The following is a 21,069-nucleotide window of genomic DNA, read 5'->3' as shown; positions in this document are numbered from 1 at the left end:
AGAATTAAACCACTAGCGCACCTTAGCTATATCAGTCACTGCTGTCAGTTCTGCAGCTGAACAGAATTCATTTATCAAATGTTCCACACAACAATTACCCCAAGATCATATGGGTATCATTGCTTAAAGCAAAAAAGAACAGATTTAGAATATAGTCAGCAGTTCCTAAACGTCCAGCTATTCGTACTCTGAAGGGCCACAGATTATTTATCAATGTAGGGAATCAAAAATAAATGTACTAATGCAAGATAATTATAAGCAGATGCCAGCTTCCCAAAGTATGCTCTCAAAACAATTAAATAGGCAGATACTAAGTCACTTTTGCAGGTGAAATAACTTTAAAATATGTAAGTCTACTCTGCATTTCTTTATGCTGCATTTACTTGGATCATACATTCAATATGTATTATAGATAGCATGCACAATACATTTTAACATAGTTTAATGCCACACCCAATTTGCCTGATATTTGTATGTGATCCTGAACTGCTGGTTGAGCACCCAAGTAATAATGCCTGGTAAAGCCTTTAAAATGATAATTAACATCTGTGGCTTAGATCCAGATGTTTGGATAGATGGGGTTCATGTCACTGTCCTGTGTGTTTATTCAGATTGACCAATCCAACTTCTGAAAATTTTGCTCAGTTCATTCAATTTTCAAAAGAGAAAATTACAACCTGCCATAGTCTGCTACTTCCAATTTAGCATACTAGGTCATATTGCTTTTTGGGTAGAATCAGAATTAGGAAGTCAGACTCCTGCAAGTAAATCAGAAAAACCTCTTTTGCATGGTTTTAGAAATAAAAAAATGGGTAAAATGACGATCCAACCAAAGCTTTAGGACAGGGTAATATTTTTTAAAAGATTTCGTTCTTTTGAGTTGTTTTCAGTTTATGCACACACTTGTACATGCAAATTAGGTATCTGCACACAGAAATGGCTGGATGCATCTGCATGCACTGATTTGCCACACAACTGTATGCTCACATTAAATTACGGTAATCGGGGCCTGATAAATTCCTCAAGTGGTGGTACCTGTAATTGTGAGCTAGGAGACTTCAAGTTCAAATTTGACATACGGACTTGACTCAGATCCAATGCGGATTCTTTTTTGCTGCAATATGGTACATTGCTTTCAAAAGGTTATACCCAGCTCCCTTTGCTTGTCCTTAAATTAAAGGTTCCACAGTATTTTGCAAAAAGCATGCAAAATATGAAGGCTCTCCAGCTTAAGAATTTACCAGACCAAAAATTTAGTTAAACTGGAGTTAAGGCTGACAACATGTCAGTGATTTAAGGATTAAGTACTGTTAAAACACCGTGGTTAAAAGCCAGTCATTAGAATCAAGGACAGTCAGACTAATCTTAACTTTAAAAGAAACCAAAGCATTTGAAGCTATGGAAATGCAGTTAAGTCACTCAAATCTTACTTCTGCCCCATACCTAATTAACACCACCCCACCCCCCATTTTCTCCTCTTTATTCATATCTACTTTGTAAGATGTTTTTGGATCCAGAACTGTAAAGGCTTTCAGGCATCTTCCACATGCTGGCGTCTTCCACATGCCAACTTCTGCCCCTAAGTTACACCCATGGAAGTATACCAAAGACAGGTTGCACAGAATAGACAAGATGCAGAATTTGGTCTGCAGAATCTGTATTACTGATGTAATACCTGCAAAGTAAAGGACCCAGCTTGACATTCAGATTCTAGACAAGTGTGCAGGGCAGGCAGTTAAAAAATTCCATTTTTTTCCTTTCTAAACTAAGCAAATATGGGCTGGAGTAGATAGAGACCACAAAGAACTCACAATGCTATTTTGTGACAAGGGCTGCTGTGTCACCCTTTTTTAGCCTTTGGCCTTCTGTACACTTGCAAATTTCACAGCTATAATACATCACTAGTGCAATTCCCTAGTAATAGCAATGGTGGAAGCTGTAAATAGAGGCAGGACACAGATATTTTGTTCACCATGTTATATAACCATACTAAGTGTGGCCTGCATCATGCGGGAGGTCAGACTAGATGACCATAATGGTCCCTTCTGACCTTAAAGTCTATGAGTCTATAAGTCTGAGCACTATCTCCACTTCAGCTTCCAGTATTGTTAAAACTGGTGGAGCTGCACAGGTAGTGAATTATGGCTATGAAGCTTGCTACTGTACATGCACTCTTGTAGTTTTTAGCCCTTATGCTTGTGAAGATAAGCACTGCATCAGTACACACTGAAAAGGCTGTGTGTGGTCCTCAGTCTAAAGAAAGATATCTTGATACAGACATGCTAATTGTTTCTGTTCATCTCAATGGGGAATTAACTCTGAAGTATGACTTTGGCTGCTTCTGCACTTTTTTTTTTTTTTTTTTTTTAAAGGAAGTGTCCCACTGTTGCAGGCTCCAGCAGCAGTAATGCCACACGCATTTTTATAGCCTTGTTGCCCTTATGTGCCCAGAGTATGTCCAAGTGACAGGGTGATAAAAATGCCCCAACAGTCAAACCACAAGATGACAAGAGACTGGGGGGAAGTGGTGAGACCACTATTAACAAGTAAAATCAGTGCGATTAAAACCTGTCAGAGCCATCTTAACCACTGACTGATGCATGGTGGCTGGTAAACAGGGAGTTATCAGCTGATAACTCCATCCACACAGTGAGACAAACCAAACACGTAACTATTCATAAAAATATTCTCAGACACTGCACTCTTCATAATATTTCTCTCTGATCACCTGAAAGTAGAGTCAGAAATTCTATGAAGTAACCATCATTTATTGTAGATAACACCGTTCTGTTATCATAGACCACTTTTAGGAAAGTGCCATCTCCCTCCAATTAAATGCTGGATGAAGGAAAAGTCAAAATAACCACTTTACTCCTGCTTCTGCTTTTAAACAAAATCTGGATTTTATTCGTAACAGAGAGAGAGCTGGCTGTAGGGATCAGATTGAATAATTGCTATAAGAGTATTAAAATGAAAAGTTAAGATTCCTACAGAACTGTTTTGCTTTCTTACAGTGATAAAATTTAACCTTGACACCAAGGAGTTGATTATATATGCGACTAATACAACAGAGACATAGGCTATTTCAATAAGGACTGTAACAGCAATACAGGAATTGAACCATTCCTTAGTTATCTGTGACTGTACTGCAAAATCTATATGGAACTGGGCAAGCCATTACATGGTTTTCTTGAAGAACAATGCAGCATTAATAGCCGCTCCTGGCTGAGAGTCTACACATCTGAAAATCCCTAAGGCCGTTTGCATCTTCTGGTCCAGAACATCTCCTGAAGTATCTGCATCTAAGCAAATTACAACTAAGAATTTAGTACAACTAACTAGAGAGGGATTTATATAAACAGTTGCTAGGTAGGATTCCCAAATTTCCTCACTCAATTAATATTAGATTTTTGTCAGGCACTATTTCAGCAATACATGGAGCTCGATTGTTACCCCAACATCTTTTTAAAAATAAATGTTTTTCTACTCTTGTCTTTCAGATATATAGGGAGAGCACTCTGTTCTGTCCAGTGGTTCTTTCAGTCCTGGAAACCTATTTCGACAGTACTAGTTCTCCTGAGACCAAAAATTCGGGGATTTCTGCCTCAGAGGCTGAAAAGTTTATTTGCCCTTTTTATGAGTCAGAGGATGGAAAAGTGGAGACTGGAATTTCTAGCAGTCCTGCTGGTAAAGCGATCCTCCAACAGAGACCAGTAGGCAACAGCAATCAATGGAGCACCCAAGCCATGACAGAAACCACACATGGTCTTCTGGAGATAAAAGGGCCAGAGAACCTTACTCCTGTAGTTGCTACTTCCTAGCAAGACAAAAGCCCCAGACCCACCACCTCCATCCCCAAAAGATGTTGCTGCAGTCATGTAGCTCCTCCACCACTGGGATCTGCGAGTCATCCTTAGAAATCCAGTTTGGAGCTTTTATTCTTGATGAATGAGGTTCCACGGCAGAGCTGGGTAGTTGAGCTAAAGCTGTGGACTGCAGTACTCAAGATACCATCTAACCAAATAAGTTTAAGGTCTATGCAAATACTGACAAAACAAAATGTCAATGCAGTCCTGCAAAGTACCACTGCAACACCTATTGCATTAGTCATTAAATGAGTACCCTTTGGATGAAGCTCCATAGAGGTTTTACACTCAAAATATAATGGATTTTTTTTTTCAATTAAAGAAGTTTTCGTTTTTTCATATGGTAATAGAGCAACAATATATGCATCTTTTAAAAATGATTTTCTAGTTACTCCATCCAGTTTGCCAAGCAACTATTTAAACCATAAAAGACCTATGAAAAGAATCACGTAATATCCTTTATATACTTAAACCTTTAGCCAGTTATGAATAATGAATAACAATCCCTTGTATTCTGTCATCAGCTTTATCTCTCTCTATTGACAGTGGCTGCAGCAGAAAGGGCTAAATAAAACCACTTGGTTCTTGCCAGATTTTCCATTTTCTTGTATTGAATAAAACATGACCTTGATCTTACTACTGAATCAGGTCACTACTCAGATAACAACCTGAAATAAAAAAGGCTGGCTAAGTGGAACAAACCATCATTTCTGACAAACTCAAACCTCTTTCCTTGATGCGCTCTATAAAATCAAAACATTAATGTATTTTTCAACACTGTTTTGACTCAAAAAAAAAATCAGCCTATATAATTATTTCAGCCTTGGAGTTATGGTTACAGCTACCTTCTGATTCTCTCCTATGCTTGTAAAAATCTCCAGTCTCCAAATATCTTTCTATTTTGACCAGTAAGAATTAAAAAAAAACAAAACTCTCACCAATTCAGTTCTCTGCAAAACAAACCTAAAACGTAAGTTGTTTTTAGGAAGAAAGTCTGTATGCAATAAAGAAAACCTGGAGGGAGGGAAGAGCCCCTCAAACTCAAAGCTCCTATACCCCGAGCACCAAATAAACAATCCTCAAATTCTCCAATGTCACAAGCTAATTCTTGCTTAAGAGCAGTTTTCTTCAGAGCCAAGCAATTCTTTAACACTAAGAAGGCCCCATATACACCTGTACCAGCTTGACAGCATATCTCCATTGCCAAGGGGGCTCCTCCAACATTAAGATCATCCCCTCACGAACATACTGCTCTCTGCAGGCAAGATGCTTTGACACAGTAGGTTACAACACCAACAGGTTCAATAATTGACAATTATTTCTAAGAATGGATCTCTCTACCAAGTCTGGTATATGTCTCTGGACCATCAGGTGGTCCAGAGACATATACACGGAGCACATCATGGGACACCGTCAGTACCAGGTCGAGTAATAGAGAACGCCGGTCAGGGAAATAACCCACTTCCTTCCTTCCTTGACGAACCAAGGGATGCATCCCACCCATCTACTTATTCACTACACCAATACTGACTTGGACTCTAAATACATTCTATGAGTGGCGTACCCGAAATCACTTATCCACTGACGCTTTAAAAACTCCTGCACCCCAATCTGGGTCTATGCTGGTTATGTACTACGTATATATCTCATGAACCTTGTAACCGACACTTGTAATCCCTCATAACCCAAGCCTGACCCCAGATGTACAGTACCTTCCTCTTAACTTGTGTAAATCTGATTTTAAACATTAACTTTAATAAAAATTTTAAATCTGTTATATTGACCTAACCTCCGGTATAGACAACACTGTGTCAATGGGAGAGCTTCTCCTGTCAACATAGCTACTGCCTCTCACATAGGTGGATTAACTACGCCAACAGCAGAAGCTCTCCTGTTGGTACAGTAGCGTGTTCACTAAAGCGCTACAGTGGCAAGTTGCAACAGTGCAGCTGCGCCGCTTCAGCACTGCACGTGAAGACAAGACCACAGGATTAGAGGCTTTCCAAACATTAAGTTACCGACCTCCCTTGTTGGCATGAAAATATTTCTCTCTCTAAAAAGAAAATATTTAGCTGTTCTGAACGTTTTTAAAAGATTAACTCTAAGTAAAATTAATGTTTAAATAATTTTTATTGTTGCTTTAACTAACTATATTACATACTAAATAAATAATTACATTATTTGTATTATATTATGCAATCAAAATAACAATTAAATTCAACACTTCTAAAACTGAAACATAAAATGTGGGGGATATTATTTGAAAAAAAGTGTGTCTTATCAAGTAGTCAAATGTGTAGATTTAGTGGAGTTTCCATGATTTGCATAGCATTAAGTTTTTGCTTTAAATTTACAATGTTTTTTAAAACAGTGTGCTATATAAATACCGTTAAGAAAAAAAGGAAGAACATTTTTCCTTTCTGGCAGCCCATGCTCCTAGAATGTAACTTTAATGGAGGTCCTGAAACAAATCCAGGAAAGTACACCTGAGGGACTTTAAAAAAAAATATATTTTCTTGGATATCGAAACATAATTTAAGACAAACATTTAGAGGTTATTTACAACTAAGTTATTTTGTTAATTCTAAATTGCCTGTAATGATTAGGGTCCATCTATAAACTATAAAATAAATTACATGTTGTGGTTTAGAAGCTCGACTACAGCGAATAAAATGAAGAGAAGAAAGATTCACTTCTGCCGCCATTTCTTTCAAAGTAAACTTTCAGCTGCATGATTATTCAGGTCTGGCTGGGAAGGTGATGGAGGCTAGAGTTGGGATCCAGCAACAGCTCCTGTGATAGGAGCCCTCTCAACATCTACCCTGGTTGGGGGAAGGAAGGTAACCATGGCATAAATTTCTGTTCCTGGGAGAGACAAGAGTCCAGATGGTAAGAAGGGCAAACGTAGCCTATTATAATTGATAACATGACTGTTACGCCTACTGGGTTTCTTCTGAGGAGCTAACCAGAGGCATCTAATCCATGGAAAATTACAGAAAAGGCACTTCTTAGCAAGGGTGGGTTACTAGCTGAGGTTAAAAATCTTCCATCAGGCTCGGTGAAGCACCCAGATTAAGTAGAGGAGGATTATTGGAGACCTTCAAGCAGAAACTATTTATTTTTCAGATTATAGGCAATTTTTGTCATGATTAATCTACTATATGTATTATTCACTAATTCTTAAACATCTTTAACTTTCTGTCCATACCAGATTGATACTATATATATTTTCCCCCTTGAACTAACCTTGACTTTTCATGCTGCTATGGTTCCCCATTACATTCAATTTATTTGCCAGATGTTCATCATTAATTGTAACAGATTATAATGCATTAAAAAAAAGTCACTTAAACTGCAATTATTTGGAGCTTCTAGAAAAAAATATTCTTCATCATGCACTGTCACCATGACCTGAATTATACCTAATCTGGAAAGAAAATCGAAAGCCACTGAATCACTGTGATCAGTGGGTCAATATATTCAGTACCCTGTCATGTTGGACCTGGCACAGGAACACTAAAGTTGGAGCTTCTTCCATGTCTTGATCTGTGAGCTTGATCCAAGTGGCATTTTCAATCCACAAAAACCGTTCCTTCAGCTCTACATCAAATGGCCCAAACTCAAAGAAAACAGAATAGGAAAAAGGAGACCATCAAAGATATATGCAGGAAATCTGAACTCAAGCCCTCAAGTGCTTGGAGTAATCACAGCTGTGATTTAATGATGAAATACCACTACAGTTCGAACGAACATTAGACAACAGCTTCTTTGGAATATCAGAGTATTATTCTTAAACCATGTCTACACAACAAAGTTACATCAACTCAAGTTACGTCAGTATAGAGCTTCCGCAGTTAGTATATTGCTTGCATGCGTGCATACCTGGCTCCTTGTGTTGGCACTGTGCAAACTCACTAGAAATGCTTGTGTAGATGCAGAGTGTGGTGTGCCATGGGTAGGCATCCCACTGTGCAACTCGCCATGGTCTAGCGCACTGAATTGCAGGAAGTTAGGACTATACATGATGAGGCTGAAACAAGTCACACAGGGGTGACTAAGAGCATGGGGCCAACTTCCCATAAATATATCTGTATGCAATTATTTTTGTGCCTGTTTTCAAAAATCCCACAAACCTGAACAACCCTCTTCGCTGTCTACCATCTCTGACAGAAGCATGGAGTCTGCATAGCTCTGCACTACTGTCATGAGAATTGCAAGCACAGAGTGCACGATCCTTCAGTATTTGCTGAGCCGCAAGAACCACCGAATGAGTGGGGAATATGACAATTCCTTGGATGACAGATTGCTACAGGAGAACCAATTCAGCTGCAGATGGCGGAGCAATTCTTCTATGCCCAAGCAACAAGCACTGACTGGTGGGATCACATCATAATGCAGGTTTGGGATGACAAGCAGCGGCTGCAGAACTTTTCTACGTGCAAGGCCACATTCCTAGATCTGTGCGCTGAGCTTGCCCCAGCCTTCCAGCACACGGACACCAAAATGAGAGCTGCACTGACAGTGGAAAAGTGACTGGTGATCGCACTATGGAAACTTGCAACACCAGATAGTTACCAGTCAATCGGGAATCAGTTTGGAGTTGGGAAATCCACTGCAGGGGCCATTGCGATGCAAGTGTGCAGGGCCATTAATCACTTCCTGCTACGCAGAACTGACTCTCCGCAACGTGCAGAATATAGTGGATGGCTTTTCAGCTACGGGGTTCCCAAACTGTGGTGGAGTGACAGACAGCACGCATATCGCTGTTTTGGCACCAGACCACCTTGCCACTGAGTACATCAGCAGAAAGAGCTACTTTTCTCTGGTTATGCAAGCATTGGTGGATCACCAGGAGCACTTCACTGAAATCAATATGGGCAAGTCTGGGAAGGCTTACAGGACTGTTCAGAAAGCTACAAACAGGGACTATGTTTCCCGACCGGCAGATTACCACTGGCAATGTTGAAATGCCAATAGTGATCCTGGGGTACCCAGCCTAACTCTTGCTCCCCTGGCTCACAAAGCCATACACCAACCACCTCAAGAGCATCAAGAAAAGGTTCAACTACCAGCTCAGCAGGTGCAGAATGACAGTTGAATGTGCTTTTGGTCATCTGAAGGGTGGTTGGCATTGTCTACTCACAAGATTGGACCTCAGCAAGAAAGATATCCCAATGGTAATGGCTGCCTGCTATATCCTGTATAGTACCTGTGTAGCAAAAGCGGGGAAAGTTTCTGGGGTGGTGGGCAGAAGTGGAGTGGCTGTCTGCTGAATTTGAACAGTCAGACACGGGAGCTATTAGAAGAGCTCAACATGGAGCTATACAGCTCAGGGCGGCTTTGAAAGACCATTTTAAAAGTGAGCCAGAGTAATTACATGTAAGAATAACACATTGTCAATGCACCTATTAATTGTTTTTGTTACTGATCCTATGAGTTGTGTGATACTATGCATTTACAGGTAACTGGTTCCTTTCAGAACTGCTGAGCACTCAGCAGCATATGTTGTGAACTGATAAAGTTGAATTATGTTCCAAATAATAGATTATTATTCTCTAACAAAATCAGTGCAAAAAATGCACCATTTTAAAGCAAATACATTAAGAACTTAATAAAACTTAAATTTATAGAACAGAACGTATGAAGGGGAAAGAACATCCGTGTTCATTTCAACTGTACATACACCAACTGTGGCTTTCACAGATCAGTGTATGTAAAGCTGTGATTGTTTTTAACATCACCCACGGTGGAGTGGTAAGGGTAGTGCAGCAACACCTGATGCCATGTGTGATGTTGGGGGGGTATAAAGAGGTCCCGATATTGAGCTCTCCCATGGGCCGCAGAGGGAGGTGAGCCCGGGATTGCTGAACCTGCACGTCCACCAGAATCTGCAGTATCTGTGTTTGCTGCCTGAGAAGCCCATTATGTCCTGGTGCATCTCCCTCCTTTTCCTGCTGGGCCTCCTGGGCCTCTCTCTTCTCCACTCTTTCCTTCTCCAGGCTGTCTGCAATGTTCATCCTCCAGACTAGGCCCTGTGCTCATGGTCTGATGCAGTAGTGGCTTGCAGGACCTTACTGAACAGGTCATCCCAAGTCCTCTTCTTTCTCCTACTCATCTGGCTCAGGCATTCCATGAGCATGGGGTGGGGGGGGGGGCAGAGACCATGAAGTCTGCAGTAGCAGCAACTGCAGATAAAACACACAGAGGTACCATTGTCAGTATATTCACCAAGAAAGCAAAGCTTACAATGCCAAACTAATTCTCCTTGGGATTGCTTGTGCACAACACTAGTCACAGCACCAGTCATGGTGAGTATGGCATGCCGGGTGTTGGGGAAACGAGGAGGGAATTGTTCAATTGCATGAATCTAGAAGTATAGGGCAATCACACTGAATACTGGCACTATTTTCCACAGGCAGTGATGATTTTAGCTGATCTCTCACTCCTGAGGGTAACAAAGGCAGAGAGAACACAGCTGCTGTTGGCATCCAAAAGCTGCCAAGGGCCGTATGCTGCAGCCTGCATACTGCAATGGTGCCTGCTGAAGTCATCGCTGAGCGGTATGAGCAAGTGCCCTACCACAGAGAAAGAAATAAGGCAGCCCTCCACAGAAACCTTTGGGAGAGGACTGCAGAGTACCTCCATGAAAGTTTCATCGAGATCTCTCAAGAGGATTCAAGGGATATCCTGGTGTACATAAACAAATTGCTCCGTATGCCCCCGTCCCAACACCTGCATAAATGAAAAGCTGATAACGCCTCAATCTCTCTTGGTTGTACCATTACCTCTTCTAGCACAAGTAAAGTAATGAAAAGTCAAAAGATGTGTCCTACTTACTTTGGGGGTACCATCCCTCTAACCATTTATTCCTTCCCCTCCACTGGGCTCACTTGTGCTTGACTGGCAGGACTGACTGGACTGCAGTGGAGTCAAAAACAGGTCCTGGCTCCCTGCGCAGATGGATTCCCCCTCCCCCCGGTCACCTGATCCCCATATTTCTCTTCCTCATCTACCACCTCCTCATCCTTGCTGTTCACGGCAGGGGCCTGAGATTTGGGCTACTCAGAAGTATCCATGATGCCGTGGGGAGGTGTTTCCCCATTGAATAGGGCACGCAGCTCTTCATAAAAGCAGCAAGTGTGCGGCTTGGCACTGGATCGATTGTTGGTCTCCCTGGCCTTCTGATATGCCTGCCGCAGCTCCCTGGCTTTCACACAGCACTGCTGCTAGTCCCGTCATAGCTTTTATCCTGCATCCCCTGAACAATCTGCTCACAGATGTTGAGGTTTCTATGGCTGGTTCAGAGCTGTGCCTGCATAGCCTCTTCTTCCCACAGGCTCAGGTGATCCAATATCTCCAGTCTACTCCAAGCTGGAGTGTAGCCAGCATGGTCAGCTGGGCAGTTGCACTCAACAATGGAGAGCTGCTAGACGTGCTCGCCAAGCCAGGCAATCAGGAAAAGGATTTTCAAAAATTCATGGGGCTTTAAGGGGAGGATGGGCTTTGGGTCCATGTGACCTCCTGCTGGAGGCCTCTCGGTCCTGCCATACTCGTCCCAGAAAACTGCAGGAAGCCCAGGAGGACCCTATAAAAAGCAGTGCAAGAGACAAATGGTTCCTTGCTGGAGCTAGAGAAGTGCAGGTGGTGCTCCTGGCTAGCCAAAGAGAACTCCAGTACAATGGACAGCTCAGTGCTAGTAGGGACTAGGGGAGTGAGGAAGAACTGCCTGCCTGCCATCTGGTCCTGAACTTAGAAGGGCCCTGAACTAAAGGTAAGGTGTCAATCAAGGCTGGGGCCAAGAAGAAGTGGCCCAGGGAACCGAAAGCAGTTTTGTTAAAGGGACACGGCAGAGCATGGCTGCTATTCTTAGGGTCTCTGGGCTGGGACCCAGAATACTGGGTGAGTCCGGGTCCCCCCCTCCCCCACAGGCCAGTGGGGAAGGGCCACAGTTAACAGCGGTTAACCCCCAGAAGTGGACTGAACTGTGAGGAGGCCCAGCTGGAGCCGGAACAAACCAAGAGGGTGAAACCAATTGCCTCCAGGGAGGAAGCCCTGGGGGTATGGCCCAATACCAGGGCTGGGACTGGTTTAAAAACTGCAGGCACACCCGAACAGAAGGGGGCACTCATGAGCGGTGGGTGACACGCCGTTACAACATGTATTGTTACACTGCAAGATATCAAATATTTAATTTTAGTTTAAATGGCACTGAATTATGTTTTGGGAAAATGCCCCTGCATATAATAAATAGTAGATGGACATTACAAATGTAAGAAATAAAGGACAGGGCAACTGTTGGGTATGCTAACTTTGACTTTTAAAATCTTTTCAAAAATAGCAGCAATAGAACTTAAACGATTGTTCTATGACAAAAACAAACAATAAAAGCCAGGAAATGCAAAGATAGATTCCATTAATAAATTGTGTGTTGCATTAACTCAGATGACCCCAAGCTCTTTCAATAAAGTTTCCAATTTCATTTAGGTAGTGCAAGGATATACGCTCTCTAAATTTATTTTTAAATAAAAAATATTTAAAACAAATGCATTAAAAAGGGACATCGACTTACAAGCCATATTTCTGATATGTTCTTTTTACCTGCTGTTACTGAGGGCAACTGGAGATCATTATAATTGAAAGATAATTAAAAAAAACAACACACCAGTTTGTTTACTTTTTCCATTTGACAACACTTTGTATATATAGTCTGTTTCACTAGCTTGACAGGGGAATCCACTCAGCATAAACTTTGTGTATTTTTAAAAAGCCTTTGACAGCCTCCCTCACAATTCATTCTGGAACATCTTGAAGCATTCTGGTATGCCAATAAAAAATCATCAAAACTTGATATCAAGGTGCAGCATGCACAGTTTCAAGCAAATGTGGACTTGGCCGAATGATTTAACAGACACTGGTGTCTCACAAGGATGCATTCTCTCACCTCTATTTGGCATTGCCTTTGACTTAGTTACGAGGAAAGGTTGTAACACATATCACAAGGCTAACAGTACACTAGTACACTTAGAAGAACTACGTCAGCAGCAAACCCTAGAGTGACAGCTCAACCAACATGGAAACAAAGACCAAAAGACTGTACAGCATGCAAAAAAAGTCTGGGTCAATCAGTTATGAAAATCAAATATATAAGTACCCTAGAAACTCTCATCTCAAGCATTTTGCTAGAAGGTAAAGGAATACAAGAGGTGGGTCAATTCACATATCTTGGCAGTAACATGCAAGCCAACAGAGATATCCAGAAGGAAATCATGTCACAAACTGGCGAGGAAGTAGTGGCATTCACCAGCTTAAACAAGATTTGGTCATAGCAATTCTACAACTTAAAGACCAACTACAAATCTTCATCTTATATATTATTTCCAGTTCAAGGTATAGATGTGAAAGCTGGATCCAAATGCCTCAGAAACACACTCAGTGTTAAATAGAAATGAATGTATAACGCACACTGAGATTTGTTACAGTTCAACAATGCATCTCCAAAATTATTCAGAAAATGAGGGAAATATCTGTTAAGAATGAAGCAGGATCATCTGCCATGGCAGGCATGCCATTGGGCAGCTGGAGCAACATTAAGGGGTCAATCTAGAGAATGCCTCTATCAAACAGTACAAAGGGAAAATGTATTTGACTTAACAGAGGACATGCAAAGAGTGGCCCAGGATGGACAAGGATGGCAGAGTCTTGTTTGTACCCTAAGCCATGACTGACAGTGCAGGAAGGATTCAGATTGTCACATTTATGTTTTGAACGTAGGTTACCATGTTAGAGACTTAATAATGTAATGCAACAGTGTAATTTGTTTTTAATTAAGAAAATTTTTCTTCGTTTAAAAAATCCCACACTAAATGCATTTTATTTATTAATATTTCTTTAATTTATAAAATGCAATGGTTTGGTGTTTTTAGGGCAAGTGCACTCTGAATATTGGATAAATGGTAACAGCTAGTATGTCTGCTTCAGCCATATGTGTCAAATTTAAATAAACATTGAAATAAAATATGAAAAATAGGTTCATCTGAGAATTGTCACTCTAGAGGGATACCAGAAATTCCTACCTGCCCCTAACACTAAAATCTAATTTGTAAAGAGGAGATTAAAAAACAAAAAAACACTGTTCTTAAATATTTACTGCTTACTATGTAGTGATCAAATACTTCAACACCAGAAATTCTGTACACAGAATATCCTATACTTATATATTCCTGCAATAGTGTATTTATTCAAAATCTATGCCTTGATATCAATGAGAAAAAGAAACAAATTGAAACCAGAAGTGATAATCGTACTCAAAGTGGACAAAAATTTACTTTATTTAAATCAAGTTTTTAAAATATATTAATTTTTCTTTTTAAAAATAAGAATATTTAAAATTAAATTTGAAATGACAAACAAACTATATTAAGGCCTAAAGTTACTAAAATCTATCAATCATTTAAATTAAATTAAAAAAATAAGCAGTACAAGTTTGCTGCTAAAGTCAATCCATAGTGAAAATCACTGGCTCAACACCTGGAACCAGAGTTTGTTAAAGTGCTAAACCAGCTTTTGATAGCAGTAGCCTCTTCTGCAGGTACAGAGAGAATATTTTCTTCATTTCAGTTTATTCAGCCTACTAGTACCATATAATGATTAGTTCATCCAAAGCTGAAAAACTGACTGGGAACTGAAAAAGTAGAAAAGCTTGTTTTCCTCTACCAATATATGAATAAAAATGAGGTGCGATAGGATGAGATCTATTATTCTAAAATTGTGAAGGAGATGGTGATCAGAAATAATCAGTTCAATTCATTAACCACAGATACTACTTTGTCTAAATCAGTTTTAGATGTAAAGCACGTTTTCATAACTTCTTTATTTAAATATTTAAAAAATAAAATAAAATGCTATTTTTGTGCATTTAATTGAATTCCAATTTCCACTCCCAAAGCAACTTAACATAAATGGCAAACAAAAAAATCAAAAAAAAATCTAGTAAATAAGAAAAGCATCATTCACCATTTTCTATCATAATAATCCAAATAAATGTATGTTGAGCTATATAATTGCTTAAATAAATGTGGATTGGTATAGTATCGCCTCCTGATCAGCAAAAAGTAATGTCTATATTTAGCTACAAATCAACGAGAATCAACCTTTCTTTAGGAAAATAAGAAGATTAAAATAATTTCTTTATATCAAGATTTCCTGCTTGCTAATTTAAATCATGATTAAAAACTGATTAAATCCAGCCACCCTGATATGGTGTTAATTATAACAGTATTCATTCAGGTGATGTTATCATACACTAACACAGTGATTCTCAACTTTTTCCATACCAGCACACCCTTTTCCAACTGCAGTAGAACCTCAGAGTTACGAACTGACCAGTCAACCACATACCTCATTTGGAACCATAAGTACGCAATCAGGCAGCAGCAGAGAGGAGGAAGAGGAGGAAAAAACAAAACAAAAATACAGTACAATACTGTGTTAAATGTAAACTGTTAAAGAAATAAAGGGAAAGTTTAAAAAAAGATCTGAAAGGTAAGGAAACTGTTTCTGTGATGGGTTTCAGAGTGGTAGCCGTGTTAGTCTGTATCAGCAAAAAGAACGAGGAGTATTTGTGGCACCTTAGAGACTAACAAATTTATTTGGGCATAAGCTTTCGTGGGCTAAAACCCACTTCATCAGATGCATGCAGTGGAAAATACAGTAGAAGATACAGATAGATAGATAGATAGATAGATACACACACACACACAGAACATGCAAAAAGGGGGGTTGCCATACCAACTCTAGCGAGACTAATCAATTAAGGTGGGCTCTTAGCAGCAGGAGGGAAAAAACGTTTATAGTGATAATCAGAATGGCCCATTTCAAACAGTTGACAAGAAGGTGTGAGTAACAGTAGGGGAAAAATTAGCATGCGAAAATAGTTTTTAGATTGTGTAATGACCCATCCATTCCCAGTCTTTATTCAAGCCTAATTTAATGGTGTCCAGTTTGCAAATTAATTCCAGTTCTGCAGTTTCTCGTTGGAATCGGTTTGTGAAGTTTTTTTGTTGAAGAATTGTGACTTTTAGGTCTGTAATTGAGTGTCCAGGGAGGTTGAAATGTTCTCTGACTGGTTTTTGAATGTTATAATTCTTGACGTCTGATTTGTGTCCATTTATTCTTTTGCGTAGAGACTGTCCGGTTTGGCCAATGTACATGGCAGAGGGGCACTGCTGGCACATGATGGAATATATCACATTGGTAGCTGTGCAGGTGAACGAGCCCCTGATGGTGTGGCTGATGTGATTAGGTCCTATGATGGTGTCCCTTGAATAGGGTTTCATTTAAATTCAGAGGGTTAAAAGCAGCATTTATCTTCTGCATAGTAAAGTTTCAAAGCTGTATTAAGTCAATGTTCAGTTGTAAACTTTTGAAAGAATAATCATAACGTTTTGTTCAGAAGTTACGAACATTTCAGAACTACTAACAATCTCCATTCCAAAGGTGTCTGTAACTCTGAGGTTCTACTGTAGCTGGGTATCTACCCAAGAACCCCCTCCCATTTATCAACAGGACAAAGTAGAAGGAAAGGGTGGCTATAACTCCCTTGACATTTGTTCATAACCCAATGCTGAAAACCCATGCACTTATCGTATTTTTTGGTGCCAAATATTAAGATTTCTCTTCTTGTTGACCACCATACAAAACATAATGAAAGCAATGACACATATCTATATGACCTTGGCAAGTACAATGTGTAGGAACACTACCCTTCTCTGTGGCTTTTTTAACCTTTCTTCAATCAGAAAGAAATACCACTGATGTTATATACGTCAGTCCCTCTAAATTCCCTTTTCGGGCACCCTGCTGCATTCTCAATTAAATTCAAACTCTTCAAGGCTTACTCCTTCTTACCACTCTGTAATTTTCTCATACTTTCCTCTGTACTATCTTTCATGCTGCCAGTGTACTTAGAGCCTCTTCTCCCATCCTGGTTGCAAAAAAGGTGACTTTCTGCTTGCTTTTTACCTTAGAAATATCTGGAGCATCAAGTCTAGTATTCCCTAGTTTTGCTGGAGGAGTTCTTTGGGAAGGACATTGTCAGTGATGTGTATGGTGAGCTCACACATCTCGAGTAAACAGGTTGCATGTAAAATCTTTAACAAAGACATCCTCTTTCACCAAAGTGTTCATAAGGCATAGGAACTAACCAATATCATGGTCAGATTAAAAATCTCTTCCCCTTCAACTGTTCATCTTTAAGTCTCTTGTGACCTTTAACTTAAATTAGTTTTACATCTGCCACAAGCCTGGTCTACTCTAGGAAAATTACCTATTGCTGACAATGGATGCAGTTGAACTGGTGCTGAACATGGTTTAACTGCAAATGCAGACCTGGCTTCTGAAACATTGCTGAACATGTTTGTTACTGACACTTGCCAATGGGTAATTTTTCTAGTGTAGGCAAGGCCCTAAAGAGTCTTCCATGATACACAAAACCTGAAAAAAACAAGCCAAAAATAGTTTTTACTTAGAAAAAACATTTGTGCCGTCAAAATTCATAAAGCAGCAGCAAAATACACCACAACCCCAGTGTTTGTTTGGTTCCTCCCCCATTTAAAGGTCACTGTACCCATTTACCAGTCTAAGCACTCAACTGTACCAGCTACCACCCATTACCTCCCATTAACACAATAGCCCACAATGGAGATCATGAGGCTGAGTGTAAAGCAACTCAGGTTGTTACCACCTTAAAAGAGTTGTTCACTGGAACAAGCTACACAGTTGTGATGTGATATTACATCTGTATGTGGGGCTGCAATGAGCCTCCAAAATGTGTTTTAGGTCTCATGTACAACAGTAAAGCACCAATTTTATCAGAAGCAAGATTAAAAATACTAGCATTACAAAGAGGGAAATCTAGAATAGAATTTAGATACTGAAGTACAGGTGGACGCATTCCATTGTTTGAGAACCTGTTCTGTTTTGGATTTGCAATGTTCTCCCAGATCTTTTTTTTCCACAATGTTCTTCCTTTCTCAGTCACAGTAATTCTACCATCCTCTCCACACCTTTGTTTTCTTCCTTGTCTCATCTCTCCTTTACTTCTCATATCCATGTTGTTGTTCACCTTGACACTGCTTCCTCTCAGTAGCTCCAAAATCCAACTCTTTCTTTCCATTCCTGCTTCCAAAACCATTGGTAATCTCTTGCCTACATTACTGCAACCTCCTTGACAATCCCCTGCCTAGATTATAACCTTTTTCTCTCTGGCTGGCCTGACTTTAACTTTGCACTCTTCCGTCCTACCCAAAATGCAGACACCAAATTTATCTGCTTTTCTCTTTCCCACTACATCACCCTCCTCCTCCTACAAAAACTCCTCATTCTCACCTTAAATGCTGCACACAGCTCTGCCCCTTCCTCACATAATTTAGTGTCCATCACTCTTCTGATGGCAGCCTACATTTCACTAATTCCACTTTTCTTAAAGGTGACCTGTAAAGGAGAAACACATTGGGTTTGTGCCCTATTTGCTTCCTTCTAATGAAGGCCTGACAGGTTCTCCAACATAAATGGCATGGAGAAAATAATTAAGGAAGTGTTATTTACCCCATCACATAACACAAGAACTAGGGTCACCAATGAAATTAATAGGCAGTAGGTTTAAAACAAACATAAGGAAATACTTCTTCACACAACTTATAGTAAACCTGTGGAACTTATTGCCAGGGGATGTTGTGAAGGCCAAAAGTACAACTGGGTTCAAAAAAGAATGAGATATTGGTGGACTTACCCTCCATGAACTTAGCTATTAGCCAGAATGGTTAGACACACAGCATTATGCTCTCAGTGTCCCTAAACCTCTGCCTGTGAGGATTGGCTAACAGGGGGTGGATCACTCAAAAAAGTGCCCTATTCTGTTACTGTCATCTGAAGCATCAGAAGACAGGATACTGGACTGGATGGACCATTGATCTGACCCGGTGTTGCCATTCTTATGCATCAGCTAACATCATAAAGCAACAACAAATGCACAAACCCATTTGCTTTCTTTTGCAGGTCACGTACTCCTCTTCTGCAGCCTTCTCCTACCTGCATCTCCAAACTTTCTTCCATGAGGCCTTCTATGCCTACAGTGTCCTCTATAACCCTCACAAGTAATCCTCCTTTGCTTTTACATCCCTTCCCAAGTCTTTCTTGACACACATGTCCCACCATCAGCTTAGTACCTAAGCAACTCACAGGTACTGATTAACTTCTCCTTACACCATCCCTGTAAGATAGGAAAGTGCTATCACCAATATTTTATAGATAAGGTACTGAGGTCTACGGAAACATGTGTACACTAGCACTTTTGTCAGTCAGGGGTGTGAAAAAAATACTCCCTGGGTAAGTTTCACCGACAGAAGCACCAATGTGGACAGCACTATGTAGGCAGGAGACATAGCTACCACCACTCATAGGGGGTGGTTTAATTATGCCAACAGGAGAACTCTCTCCCATCCGCATAGAGCAGCTACGTGGGAGACCTTACAGGGGTGCAGTTGTGCCGCTGTAAGGTCTGTAGTGTAGACATAGCCTGTAAGTGATTTATTCAAGGTGAGAAAGGAAGTCTGTGGCATAGCCAGAAAGTATCTTGAATCAGTGCCTTAACCAAAGGCAAACGTTCCTCCACTTCTTTCCATAGTCTTTCCCACAATTCTCTCATGCCACCCTCATGGAATTAGAATAAACACTATACAAAAACAAGTAATCCCACAACTTTACTTTCCATAAAGCTCCTGGTACATTATCTGATATCATCTCTCTGATATCACCTAGATGTAGTCTCCCTGAAGCGCCTGGTACACACACAGGTGAAACAATCAAACACCGGCGACATACAAGAGCTCCCCCACGTTCCCCTATATCTGTGTGGTTACCCCCACCACACGCACACTCCCCCACTCCCTCTATGTCTCCCCACCACCCCAGGCATGGACGCACCCGCTCACACACACGCCCCCCTCTCTCCCTGTATCCATGTAGGTCTCTATCTTACCACCACCACCCACGCACCCTCTCTCCCCCGTACCTGTCCATGGTCTGCTGCAGCGCCAAGCCCGTCTGGTCCGACATATTCTCCGGGTGCGGGGACCCCGGAGGCCCCGCTGCACCAGCGGTATCAGGAGGAGTCGGCCTAATATAGGGCCCGAGGCCCGACACTAGCGCAGGGGATGCGGGGACCTCCCCCCCTTGCGCAGCTCCGGCAGGCCCTCCCGCAGCAGGCAGGGCGCAGGATAGGCCGCTAAGGCGAGACAGGCCCTGGGTGAGATCCGGGCCGCAGGCTCCATACGCTGCGCGGACTGTGAGCGGAAAGGGGGGCGGCACCTCTGTGAGGTAAGAGCCAGGCCGCCCCCTCCCGCGCGCGTCAGAGCGCTGGGGAAGGAGGGCGACCGGCGCACCATGGGAGATGTAGTCCCCGCGCCTGCCGCTACTGAGGGGATTTAAAGGCCCCCGGGGCGCGCGCTGTGGCTGCTGCTACCGTTCCCCGGTGTCGAGTGCGGGGCAGGTGGGCGCTGCCTTCGGAGGGGGACGCGGCGGCGGCGGCGGGATGGCCGTACTTGCTGTGGGAAAGGTCAGCACCCTGTCCCCTCTCCTTCCTCGCGGGGCCGCTCTCTTGCTAGCGCCTCCCTTCCCCGAGGGCCTGGGGGCGGAGAGGGAGAGAAGAGCCCTTTCACTCTCTTCCCTCCTGGTAAAGTGGCTGCTCTGTCCCAGTCCCCTCGTGGACGCGCGTCACGCTCCGGGGCAGCGTGGGGGTACTGGGGGGAGTCTCCCCCAAGTACTTCATTGTAAACCTGCAGCCCCACCCTGTCTCCCCTTCTCCAGGACACAGGAGAGTCCTCTCCGCCCCAGTGTGACATAAACAGGTGCTGCTATTTAGTGTCTTGTCCTCCAAAGCGGCTTTTGCCCCCCGCGAGATTCCCCCTTTCAGAAGAAAGGGGTCTCTGGTAAATCATGAGTAAGCGAGAAAGGGATTCGTGCTGAGTACCTGACTTTTAGCTTAACAGGCTGCTGAGGCGGGTGGTGATCGACATGATTCAAGTGAAATTACCAAATATTTGTTTCCTTATGGGGGTTTATTGCCAATAACAAATAAACACACGCACCCTTTGTTAATGTCCTCTCGTACTTCATTAAAGCCTTGCACTTAAAAGTCCTCATTAAG

The 21,069-nt window shown here is 41.6% G+C and overlaps 1 protein-coding gene across 1 annotated transcript in view; it reads right to left on the bottom strand.

Moving 5' to 3' along the window:
- The window catches only part of MARCHF5 (membrane associated ring-CH-type finger 5), a 59,775-nt gene extending 39,567 nt beyond the window's left edge, over window positions 1-20,208 (bottom strand). The window contains exon 1 of the mRNA XM_065407142.1: window positions 19,936-20,208. Within this exon, the coding sequence (XP_065263214.1) occupies window positions 19,936-19,979 (44 nt within the window). The 5' untranslated portion in view covers window positions 19,980-20,208. The remainder of the gene's footprint in view (window positions 1-19,935) is intronic.
- Between the last annotated feature and the right edge of the window lie 861 nt (window positions 20,209-21,069).

The sequence above is a fragment of the Emys orbicularis genome, chromosome 7, assembly GCF_028017835.1.
Source record: "Emys orbicularis isolate rEmyOrb1 chromosome 7, rEmyOrb1.hap1, whole genome shotgun sequence".
Taxonomy (NCBI): Eukaryota; Metazoa; Chordata; order Testudines; family Emydidae; genus Emys; species Emys orbicularis.
The sequence above is the reverse complement of the archived record's forward strand: the minus strand, read 5'-3'. Positions and strand labels throughout refer to the sequence as shown.